Source organism: Notamacropus eugenii, chromosome 1, assembly GCF_028372415.1.
Source record: "Notamacropus eugenii isolate mMacEug1 chromosome 1, mMacEug1.pri_v2, whole genome shotgun sequence".
Classification (NCBI taxonomy): Eukaryota; Metazoa; Chordata; class Mammalia; order Diprotodontia; family Macropodidae; genus Notamacropus; species Notamacropus eugenii.
Window position 1 is genome coordinate 521,473,736 of NC_092872.1, and position 12,752 is coordinate 521,486,487.

General features: G+C 41.4%; 1 protein-coding gene across 2 annotated transcripts in view; it reads right to left on the reverse strand.

The window, feature by feature from the left end:
• Nucleotides 1–5,762: 5,762 nt before the first annotated feature.
• WFDC5 (WAP four-disulfide core domain 5) overlaps nt 5,763–12,752 on the reverse strand; it is a 34,821-nt gene continuing 27,831 nt past the window's right edge. Inside the window, exons 2-4 of one of the 2 annotated variants that reach the window (XM_072633702.1) lie at nt 9,096–9,236; nt 8,854–8,994; nt 5,763–6,271 (exon numbers count right to left, since the gene is read on the reverse strand). In XM_072633702.1, coding sequence (XP_072489803.1) covers nt 6,267–6,271; nt 8,854–8,994; nt 9,096–9,236 — 287 coding nt within the window. In that variant the 3' untranslated portion in view covers nt 5,763–6,266. Of the gene's footprint in view, nt 6,272–8,853; nt 8,995–9,095; nt 9,237–12,752 lie in introns of those variants that run through there. The other variant, XR_011972382.1, reaches the window with a different exon arrangement.

Consider the following 12,752-nt stretch of genomic DNA (forward strand, 5'->3'; position numbering starts at 1 on the left):
TAAAAAGTAGAAGTGGCCAAATAGAAAAGGAGATACAGAAATCCACTGAAGAAAACAACTCCTTAAATGGAAAAGAAAGTGCAAAAGCTAATCAAGGAAAACAACACCTTAAAAGTTAGCAAGTGGAAGCTAATGATTCTATGAGACATCATAAATCTAACAAATTCAAAAGGTTGAAAAAACAGAAGAAAATGTAAAAAATACATCATGGGAAAAACAAGTGATCTGGAAAATAGATCCAGGAGAGGCAATATCAGAATCATTGGATTACCTGGAAACCATAATCTAAAAGAGAACTTGGACAGCATCTTTCAAGAAATTATCAAAGAAAACTGCAGGATGTCCTGGAACCAGAGGGCAAAATAGGCATTGAAAGAATGCACCAGTCATCTCAGGAAAGAGATATCAAAATAAAAACTCGAAGGAACAATATGGCCAAATTTTAGAACTATGAGGTCAAGGAAAAAATACCTCAAGTGACCAGAAAGAAACAATTCGAAAGATTGAGGAGTCACAATTAGTATCACACAGGACTTGGTAGCTGCAACATTAAATGAGTGAAGGTCATGGAAAATGATATTCCAAAGGGTAAAGAAGTTAGGACTACAACCAACAATCGGTTACCCAATGAAATTAAGCGTCAAGGGGAAAAAATGGCTGTTCAATGAAATAGAAAAGTTTTAAGCTTTCATAAGAAGAAGATCAGAATTTTTAAAAAAAATTTGACCTCCAATATCAAAACCCAAGGAAAGCATAAACTGGTAAACAGGAAAAGAAAATACAATGGATTCAATAGAGCTATTTTGTTTACATCGCTACTTGTAAAAATGATACCTGTAACTCTTAAAAATCATGTCACTAACAGTACAGGTAAAAGGAATATATATAAACAAAAGGTACTGGGTATAAGGAGAATTTGAGGGAATGACATAAAAAGGTTAAGGTATGAGAAAGAGGAGTACAAAGTGTGTAAAAGGAAGGGAGAGGTAGAATGAAATAAATTATCTCACATGAAGAAGCAAGAAAGATCTGTTGCAGTGGAGGGGAAGATAGGAAGGTGAGCTATGGGCATTGCTTGAACCTTACTCTCATCAGTATTAGCTCAGAGAAGGAATAATATGCACAATCAGTTGAATATAGAAATTTATTTTACCCAACAGGGAAGTAGGAGGGGAAGAGATTAAGTAAAGGGAGTGGGGGGAGGGACTGACATAAGAGAAGGCAGATCAGGAGAAGTGGTAGACAGAAGCAAAACACTGGTGAGGTGGGAAAGTGTGAAAGGGGAGAGAGGACAAAAAGAGGAAGAATAGGATGGAAGGAAATACACAGGTAGTAGTTATAACTATGAATGTGAATGGGATGAACTCTCCCATAAAACAGAAGCAGATAGCAGAGTAGATACAAAACGAAAATTCTACAATATGTTGTTTATAAGAAACACACTTGAATCAGAGAGAAACACACAGAGTAAAGGTAAAGGGCTAGAGCAGAATCTGTTATGCATCAGCTGAAGTAAAAAAAGAAAAGCAGGGGTAGCAATCCTGATCTTAGACAAGGTAAAAGCAAAAATATACCTGATTAAAAAGAAAGAAACTACATCTTGCTAACAGGTACCATAAACAATGAAGGAAACGAATTAGAAGAGCAAGGAATGGTCTACCTGTTAGATCTACAGGGAGAAGAATTTTTGATTAAACAAGAAATAAAAAACATTACAAAATGTAGAATAAGCAGTTTTGATCATATTAAATCGAAAACCTTTTATACAAACAAAACCAATGCAACCAAGATTAGAAGGAAAGCAGAAAGTTGGAAACAATTTTGACAGCGAGTGTCTCTGATAAAGGCCTTATTTCTCAAATATATAGAGAAAGGAGTCAAATTTATGAGAATACAAGTATTCTCCAGTTGATCAATAATCAAAGGATATGAACAGGCAGTTTTCAGATGAAGAAATCAAAGCTATCTACAGGCATGTGAAGAACTGCTCTAAATCACTTTTCATTAGAGAAATGCAAATAAATACAACTCTGAAATGCCACCTACCACCTGTCATATTGGCTAATATGACAAAAAAGGAAAGTAATAAATGTTGGAGAGAATATGGGAAAAGTGGAGTGGTTATACACTATTGATGGAGCTGTCAGTGGGTCCAGCCACTCTGGAGAGCAATTTGGAACTACACCCAAAGGGAAACCAAGCTGTGCACACTCTTTGATCCAGCAATACCACTACTAGGTCTGTATCCTAAAGAGATCATACAACAGAGGAAAGGACCTACATGTGCAAAAATATTTATAGCAGCCCTATTTGTGGTGCAAAATATTGGAAATTGAGGGGATGTCCATTAATTGGGGAATGGCTGAACAAGCTGTGGTATATGAATATAATGGGATACTATTGCATAAATAAGAAATGATGAACAGGCAGATTTCAGAAAAACCTGGAAAGACTTGTATGAACTGATGCAAAGTGAAATGAGCAGAGCTAGAAAAACACTGTACATAGTATCAGCAACATTGTGTTATGGTCAGCTATGAATGACTCAGCTTTTCTCAGCTATACAATGCTCCAAGACAAGTACAAAGGACTCATGAAAGAAAATGCAACCATATCCAGATAAAAAATTGATGGACTCAAAATGCTGATCAAAGCATATTTTTTTCAGTTACTTTATTCTTTCTCATGGTTTTATTTCCTTTTGATCTATTTCTTCTTCCACAACTGTGACAAATATGGAAATATGTTTTACATGATAGCACGTGTATAAACTATATCAAACTGCTTACCACTTTCAGAAGAGGGGAGAGTAAAGAGGGAGAAAAATTTGAAACTCAAAATCTTGTGAAAATGAATGCTAAAAATTTTTCTTAATATGTAATTGGTGAAAAACAAAATGCTATTTAAATAAAAAATAATTTAAAATTAGAAAGAAAAAAAACCAAGATTATTAGATCTGGAAAGGACCTGAGAACATAAGCCATAGAATGTTAGAGCTGGGAGAGAATTTAGAATTCAATTCAATTTAAAATCCAATCATTCGTTAAATGCTTACTATATGCAAAGTAGCATGACATATTGGATAGACATCTGTCTTTGAAATACATCAGACCTGATTTCAAAATCAACCTTTGATACAGGTATGTGACCTTGGGCAAGTCTCAGTGCCCTAGACAATACTCTGCTTTTAAAATACACATAGCCAGTCAATAAGCATTTATTAAGCACCTACTACGTGGCAGGCCCTGGCAACAAAGATGCTGGAGTGGCTTGCCTTTTCTCCTGCTCATTTTACAGATGAGGAGAGGATGAGGCAAATGGGGTTAAGTGACTTGCCCAGGGTCACACAGCTGGGAAGTGTCTGAGACCAGATTTGAACTCAAGAAGATGTCTTCCTGAATTAAGGCCTAGTATTTCAGGTGCCGCCTAGCAGCCCTTACTAGCACTGTTACCCTGGATAAACCAGTTAACTTGTTAATGTTCTGGACAACTCTTGAAATGGTGCTGACCTGTATTAGTAGAGTAGAGTTCCCTCTATGAGTGAGATCACAGGTTTAGTCCCTACCCTATACAAGACAATTAGGGAAGTGGAAGGGCACTGGCTGCTTGGGGGAGAGTGGTGAAGAGAGATCAACCTAGAATAAGTGAGTCGCTATTCTGCATCAGGCAGAGTTTTCCCCAATAAGGGCTCCCCACACCAGTAGAATCATAGATCTAGACTCTCCCCCACTTCCAAAACATGCAGTAGAATTGGACTAAATTTTCAGTGCAAGAAAGGAATTTGGAAATCGTTTAAACCTCACTTGTTCAATGGGGAGGCCAGGGAAGGAGAGATGACTTGCTCAGTCACCAAGTGAGTTACTGGCTGAATCCACACAGGTCACTGGAGACTGGCATCAGCGTCTGGTCTCCTAGTTTGCATAGTACTGATATTCACTCCCCAGAGAGCTCTGGAAATCTATAGAATGCTAGCCCCAAGGGCTTCAAGAAGGGAGGGAGAGAGCTGAGAACTAGGCACATAGATGGCATCTGGCCCTGAGAGGTAGCTATGGGAAGAGGGAATCAAATGGAGCAGCTGGCCATCAGAAAAGAGGAGGAAATGTTTTGGCTGCTGAGTCACGACTGGCATTTTGCAGACAGTGGCTGACACAAGGAACCCAGAGGAGAGATGAGTCAACTGAGGTGACGGGTTAGGGGTGGAAGGCGAAGGTGGTGGAGAAGGGTACAGGGCCCAAAGATTCACTGCCCTTAGCAGTGTAGACAAGACTATCGAGACTCTTAGCTCCTCTGGCCTGGTCTATCCCAGCACCGGAATACATCATGTCCTTATAAGAAAGCCAGTTTCCAGTACAAGCATCCTAGATATGTCCCCTCTGACTCTTCCAGTTCTGCCCATGGAACCTTCTGCTTCAGTATCTTTAGAGGCCTTCTAGTTCATTTTATACATGGGGTAACTGAGGCCCAGAGAAGCTAAATGGATTGCTCAAGGTCACCAAAATAGTAAGCACCAGGGAACCTCCCCCAAACCCAGGGAAAGCCACTTTGATGGGATATGCTGGAGAACACTGAACAACTGACTCTCTGGTTTAACCTACAGCATTAATATTTTCTCCATCCCTTTCTGAGGTCTAAACAATCAATAAAACAATCAAACCTTGATTTGCGGTTTGCGGATATCAGAGGCATAAATATCCGCACCCCAATTTAACAATACTGTGAAGTTGGCTCCAGCGCATCCTGCTTCTCCATCGGCCCCTAGCTTCAGTCTCTCATCCTCCTACTTGCCCTTACGTCTGTTGTGGACATCTCAGGCCTAGGAGGCCGCATTCAATCTGCATCCTCTTCCTCCTTGTGTGCAGGTTTTGAGCATCTGGTTATCTATGTGCTGGGCCCGAGAAGACTGGGGGAGGGGGGAAAAGGCAGCAAGATTCGAAGAAGAGAGCCCCAAGTTCTAATCCTAACATAATTCATTATGTGACATCAGACACAACAAATCCCCTCTCCAGGGCCTCAGTTTCAGTGTCTGTACAATGGGAGGGATGGAGTGGATGACTCAAATTTGCAATTGTATGCTATGCTGTGTTTTATTAGATGCCTCCCTGGCTAAATGCTAACTAAAAAGAGAGATTGCAAAACTACATATATGCCTTCTTACGTCCAAGGGCTTAACACATAGCAGGAGTAGGGTGTGGGGGAAGTGTGCCATCATGAATTAAGAGTCATCTGGCTTTCCTTGTTGAGGGATAGCAGGAAGAGAGGTGAGTCAAACCCCCAGACCTCAGTGTCAGTCCCAGTACCAGTCTCCTTCCTCACGCCTCTCACTGCCTTTGCAAATCCCAGAGTTTTAGGGACCTAGACCTCAATTTTACAGATTAAAAAACTGAGGCCCGAAGAAGGAAAGAAAGCTAGGTGGCAGAATTGATAGAACACTAAAGGAGGAGGCAGAGCTGAAATCCTCTTCCTGTTCAAGTCTCATTTTCTCCAACCCCCATTTTCCTGAAAATAGTACCTACCTCACAAGGTTGTTAGAAGGGTCAAATCAGATAACATGCCTCTCAGAGCACTTTGATCCACAGCCTAAGTACCGTTTATTTTCATTATTGTTATAATTTGCCCTAAGTCACACAGGTAATCAGTGGCCAAGATGGGACTGCAAACAAGGTCCCGACTCCAAATTTAAGGATTCGTCCCTCCACACAGCCTCCCACCTCTTCATCCTCGTTCCACTTAACAGGTTCTTAATCAAAGCTTATTATCCATGGTCAGAGATACAAACAATGCCAGAATTTATTGAGTTCACAGTATGGTCAGGTTAAAAAGTCCTCAGACCTCCATACCCCATCCAAGACTATAGCAGTGGGACAGAGGAAAGAATTGTTTCCATTTTCCAGAGGATAAAACCAAGCCTCAATGGGGTTAGGGGACTTGCCCCAAGGCTCACAGTAAGTTTACAGGAAAGGTTGGGAAGACAACCTTCCATTCCCTGTTTTGGGGCCTTTCACCACTCATCAAGGAGCTGCTTAAGGGTTTAAAAAATGTCAGCACCATCTCAGAAGATAGGAAGGGATTCCAGGTGATGGCAAGGAGAGGCTGCCCCTGGGTCCCCTCTGGCCTTAGGAAAGGTGGGATTCAGGGAGGCCCTGGGGGAGAATGACCAATGCAGCTGATGTCTCATCCAGGCAGTGCTGGGGGAGGGGCTGAGCATACCCTGCCTTTGTTTCTGCCTCGAGCCCAGTCCTGAGATCTCTCTCTCTCGAGTGCGGGAGTTAGCCTGAGGAAATAAAGAAGCAGTTAGTCCCTGAATAGAAACTGGGTAGCCTCAACAGAACTGGCCACAACTGGAACAGCTCTCGCCATCTTTTAGAGGAGGACCCTAAAAGTTAGGAAGATCTGATATTGTCCAGGATTACATAGCTAGATCAAGGGGACTGGGAAGTCTGGGGAAAGAGTCCTAGACTCCAGGCCTCCACTTTCTTCTTTATAAAGAGAAGAGGGTTTATTGAGAGGATTTCTAAGCACCCTTCTAACTCTGACATTCTGTGTTCTAAGGTAGGAATTGAGAAGGGGTGATATTCTATATTCTAAGGTACCTTCCAACTTTGATGTGCTCTGTTCTGTGTTCTAAGTTGCTTTCCAGGTATAACATTAGAGGTGATGAGATTCTTTCCAGCTCTAACATTTTATGTTCTAAGGCAGGGCTGGGAAATCTGTGACCTTGAGGCCACATGTGGCCTTCTAGGTCCTTGGATGTGGCTTTTTGATTGAGTCCAAGTTTTACAGAACAAATCCTTTTATCAAGGGGATTTGTTCTGTGAAGTTTGGATTCAGTCAAAGGGCTGCACTTGAAGACCTAGAGGACCACATATGGCCTTGAGGCTGCAGGTTTCCCACCCCTGTTCTAAGGTCTCTCGTTTTTAGCACTCTTTGTCCTAAGGACTTAGCATTCTGTGTTCTGAACTTCCTTCCAGCTCTGCCATTCTATAATTTTATGTGACTGGATTTCCTCCAGGATGAACCTCAGTAATACCACTTCTTCCATGAAGCCCTCCCTGATCCTCCTAATAGACAGGATCATTGTCTCCTCTGAATCTCCTCTGGACTTTGGGTCTTTTTAATGCACTTATTACATTCTGCCTTGTATCGTAGTTTTATATCTGTCTTATGTCTCTTTCAAATATCCACAGTAGTAAAAATCCATAGTAAGCCAAAGTAATTACTATTCTACAGGGCCCTGTGTTTATCACTGGGGATATAAAAATGAAAAAATAATACAGTACCTGCCCTCTAGGAATTTATAACTTAGTGTGTATGTGAGGGTGGGGGAATGATGAGACATATAAGTAAATAAATGTGTATGATATCACTTCCCGAGAACATAGGATCACAGAAATCTCAGAGTTAGAATGCAACTTTCAAGCCTGGTTCACTTTGTATAAAATTCTCCTAACTGACAGAGAGAATGGTGACAGTGCTGGGGGAGATGAATGGGGAGGGGCTGGTTCAATAGTTTTGGAGAGGAGCCTCTTCATTCCTGCTTTGAGAGAGGACCTCTGGTTCCAGACTCTATTTGGGCCCAACTATAGGGAGGAGGGAGAAAAATGACTTTGAAAGTGTCAAACACAGGAGAAGCTGACCCCTCAAAATATCTTTGATTTCCAGTCTGCCTTCTTAGAGACTTCAAAGAGTTTCCCCTTGGATGAGACCAGGGCCCCTCTCTTGGTTGCGTGAGTTATCAGCTTCCTCCTTTCTAAGGTCATTCACTTAAGGATTTTCTGGTATATTCTGATCTGTAGAAGTTCAATTTCTATTTGCTCTCTGCTTGGATAAGTGGGGTTACTCACTATTTACCATTTGTTTCACTACCATTTGGTGAAGAAGAGTTAAACCGACAGATGTATATTTGTGTTGCCCTCCTTTAAGCATCAGCAACCAAGGAAGTTGGTGGAAGTTAGTAGAAGTTGCTTGTATCCAGCACCCCCCTCTCAGAGGAAAGCTGGGTAGCCAGCCCTTTGTGTCCCCTTTCAGTGGGGACTCAAAGTCTCCCTGGAAGAGGTTTAAGTCAGATTCCTGAGATATCCAGCCAAGACTCTCCACAAGCTACACTTAGACAATCCATACGGACATGCTCGTATTACATGGGGAGCACACATTTGACATAGTATTTTAGGACAAGAAGGGACTTTATATGTCATCTAGTCCAACTTTCTCATTTCACAGATTGGGAAACTGAGGCCCCAAGAGGAAAACTGACTTGACCAATAATATCCAATTAGGAATTAGCCGAGTCTAAATTTGAGCCCCAATCCTCTGACTCTATATCCAGTACCTACTATGGCACCCTGCCTTCATTCTTCCCCACCAAGTACCTAGCATAGGGTCCTACCTATAGTGGTTATTCAATAAAGGCTTGGTAAGCTGAACTGAGGTAACATCTAGCCCTGACTCCCCAATAAGCAGGACCCATCTGCAATTGGCAGAGCTCCAAGATGTCAGAGCTGGGAGATACCCTAGCAATCTATTTAACCCAACCCTCTCATTTTACAGAAAAAGGTGAAATGAGTCTAAGAGAGGTTAAATGACCTACCCAACATGCCTCTTCCACCGTAAGAGGGCCCAGACACTCAAGCTATGGCTTCCCCAATAGCCAATAGCTCAGGTTGCCCCAGGCTTCTGGATATGGGTCTCATGGCTGTCAAGAGAAATCCCACTGCTCACCACTGCTCCCTCCCTTCTCCCTCTCAGATTGTGAGAAAATCTATCCTTGGTACCATATTGGGCCAGCCATTGTTAGCAGCTCTCATAGGGAGTAACCGGGTGAAGAACCCCTTCTCTCCTATGGGGTGGGGTAGGCACCTTTGACAGGGCTCCTGCAGTCTCGACCACAGGCTCCGGGACAGCATCGCTTGCTGTTGGGACAATCCTTGTCCCGATTGCACATGTGCTGGATGGGGCTGAGGCAGTGCAGTGTATCTAGGGGACACCGGCCATACTTTACTGAAACACAGAGAGAGAGAGAGAGGCCTGAGCTAACGAGCCAGGCCAACAGGGGAACAAGGAGAGGGAAGGGATCAAAAGAAGGCAGGGGGCAGAAATACCTATAACTTTAGGCAGGCACTGGAGGAAGCAGGCCCGAGAGCAGCACTTTTTCCCCATTGGGCACTGATGGTCTGCTGTGCATTGGTCTGGGATGTTTTGAAGGCATGGCCTATCATCTGGTGGGCAGCCCCCTGATTTCTCTGTAAGAGAATCACAGACAATTAGAGCTGGAGGGAAGTGGTGAAGCATGCAATCCTTAGAAGTCATTTAGTTCAGTCTCCACTTCTGAGAGTGTAGGAAACAGTCCCAGAGAGGGAGAGAGCTGCTCGAGGTCACACAGCCTTGGTCTGACTGAGGAGTCATATGTGACAGACACACAAATATTCATCCCTATGTACAGTTCCAGAAAAATATCTACATAGATTGTAGGGTCTGTCTAAACCAACTGCTTCATTTTACAGAGGGGAAACTGAAGCTCAGAAGGCTTAAATGACTTGCCCAAGGTGACAGAAGCAGCAAGTGGCTCGATTAGGATTTGAACTTAGGACCTTTGATTTTAAACTCTTTGCTGTTTCCACTACACCACACTGTCTCCATATACACACACATACACACATGTATTCAGTGTTCAGTCTCATATATACATAAACATATTTTATTTAATAAACATTAAACATCTACTTTTGCTAAACCCTCTGTATATGTAGTCTTTGTGTAGGTACATGTCACATCCTACAGAATATAAGCTCCTTGTGGTCAGGGACTGTTACATTTTGGCCTTTGTATCTGGCATCTAACACAGTTCTTAGTACAGAGTAGGTGTTCAGTAAATGTTTACTGAGTGATTGATTGAGGTGAAAATTTATAGTCTCTATTCTCAAGGAAAGATTTCTCTTCCTAAATTCAAATTTGACCTCAGACACTTCCTGGCAAGTCACTTAACCCAGTTTGACTCAGTTTCCTCATCTGTAAAATGAGCTGGAGAAGAAAATGGCAAAACAATCCAGTATCTTTGCCAAATGGGGTCACAGGGAGTCAGACAAGAGAAAACAACTGATAATTAGCTGCCTTCGTTTCAGATGCCTTGGATAGCATACTGCCATTCTCACACAATGAACCCAGTATAGTTGGACAACCTGAGGCATTATTTTAAATGTTTTAAATGTAATGTTGTTGTACTTACAGTTTTTTTTGTGAGCTAGACTAAAATAAACTACAACCAGTCTTCAAAAACGGCTTTAGTTAAATGTGCTTTTATTTGGCCACCAAAGAACTAGGAGATTGTAGCCTCTCAGAGTGGGAGGATTTTGAGAACAAGCAAGCATTCCTTAAAACTTAAAATCCCCTTCTCCATTACTTCCTGATTCAAGTGTTAGGTGATCCTTAGACACTTTAAATTCAGATTGAATTTTTTCTTTGTTTGAAATATAAATTCTGGAAAACATCTTTTTCCCAGAATGAGCCTATTTCATCCACGTTAAAAATCCCTTAATCAGTGTATCTACCTTCTTTGATTACTGTCTTCAGAACATCTAGAAACTTAGCTAGTTCATCCTCATCTGGACGGGACACTTCTCCTGTAATTTTCTTTTTGGAGGGAGGAAGGCAAGGCAGTTGGGGTTAAGTGACTTGTCCAAGGTCACACAGCTAGTAAGTGTCAAGTGTCTGAGGTTGGATTTGAACTCAGGTCCTCTTGACTCCAGGGCCAGTGCTCTATTCACTGTGCCACCTACCTGCCTCCAGGAATTTTTAATGTTGGGCAATTAAACTTTATTTTTAAGGCAATCAAACTAACCAGTGCCCTCAGGGAAAGTTTCTTCATTATCCAATTCACTTCCAGTCTCTTTCATTGCCTTGAATGAACTTGAAGGTTTTGTCTAATGGTTGCTCTGCTAAGCGGAATGCATTTTTATTGTGATCTCCAATCCAGTCAGTGAAAAGACCCCCATTTCTATCACTGAAATAGCATTTTTCCTCATAGTTGTTTGCAAACCACAAGAAGTTGATGGAACTTTACCTTTTTTCTTTTATTTTGCCTGTGTGTTTTATAATATGCCTTACTCTACATTCAGGAATTCTGACATCTCATTCTATTTTAGAGCTACTACGGCCATGTCCATGATGTTCAATCACATAAAATTTTTGTTCTTATGTAATAACAAGCCTCTTCTTTTTTGCACTGACAATGTTTTCATCTGAGTTTTTCTTATTTTTGTCCATTTTATTAAGAACTATTTTTAAAAATTAATATTTTCCCAATTGCATATAAAAACAATTTTTGACATTCCTTTTTTAAAATTTTGAGTTCCAAATTCTCTCCTTCCCTGTCTCTCCTCCTTGAGGCAATAAGCAATTTGATATGAAATATACATATGCAATCATGCAAAACATTTCCATATTAGTCATGTTGTGAAAGAAAATACAGACACCCTCCCCTCCCCCAAAATGGAAAAAGAAGTGAAAATTAGTATACTGTGATCTGCATTCAGATTCCACCAATTCTTTTTCTGGAGGTGGATGGCATTTTTCATCACGAGTTTAGGGCTATTTTTGAAAAAAATTAACACAATTGTTGGTAAGACGGCATACAGCAACACACAACACCCATTCTGGCAGATAGGCAACTACAAATTGAAGTGCTAAAACCCTCAACCAGCTCAAGTTAGTTGAATTTTGGCTTACATCGAATGGGACCTGATATCATTTTATAATTCATACTAAATTTAATTTTGTTTTATTTGAACTCACTTTAATCGTGACTTATGGGTACTAGGAGCAAAGAAGAGATCCAAACAAAATGCTCTGGGAAAATTTGAGAGATTAATCCCTTTCATCTGGGAGGCATGAGGGAAGGTTTTGTGAAGGAAGTGGCATTTGAACTGGCCTTTGAAGGAGGAGGTTTCAGCAGACACAAATGAGGAGGGAGTGCATTCCAGGTATGGAGAGTGACTGGAGACTAAGCACCAAGAAGCAACATAGAAGTTGAGTTTAGGGACAAGCAAATAGTCCAGTTTGATTGCAAAAAAGAGTGTGAAGGAGAGTAAAGTGAACTGAGTCTGGGAAGATAGATTGGAGCTAAACTGTGAAATATATGAGGCTAAGGATTTCATTTGATTCTAAAAGCAATAGTGAGTTGCTGATGGATTTTGAGCAGTCAGATTTGTTCATTGGGGTTGTTTTGACAGCTATATGAAGGGTGGACTGGAGAAGGCAAGAGGACCAGCTAGAAGATTATTATAATATACAACCACAGACAAACCCATATATACCCTTGCCTATGTAATAGAATGTTAGGGACCTTGGACAGAGAATTTTGGACAAAATTCTCCCCCACTGACCTGTGGTAGTGCTTGGCATTTCATCATTAGAAATACATTCCTTTACTTCTTTCAGAGATTCCTGAGGGAATGCAAATGTTGCTTGGGAGTAGTTTGACTGCACTAACAGGTATGGGAGTGGGATGGATGATAGTGAAGGGACAGATGTCTAGAACAAAACTTGCTTCCTGAGCAGTATCCTAAGCTCAGTCAATCAGCCTGCACTGTCTCTGATTCTGTTTTTAATGCTGCACTAGACCTGCCTTCCAAGAAGAGCTGGCCGCCATTCAGGTTTGTCCTAATTATGATTAGTCCACACTTAGACACTCCTGTGTCCTCTGTATCCTCTCCCTTCCATCCTTCATTTTCGCTTCACTATTGGGCTTCTCCTTGAGATCT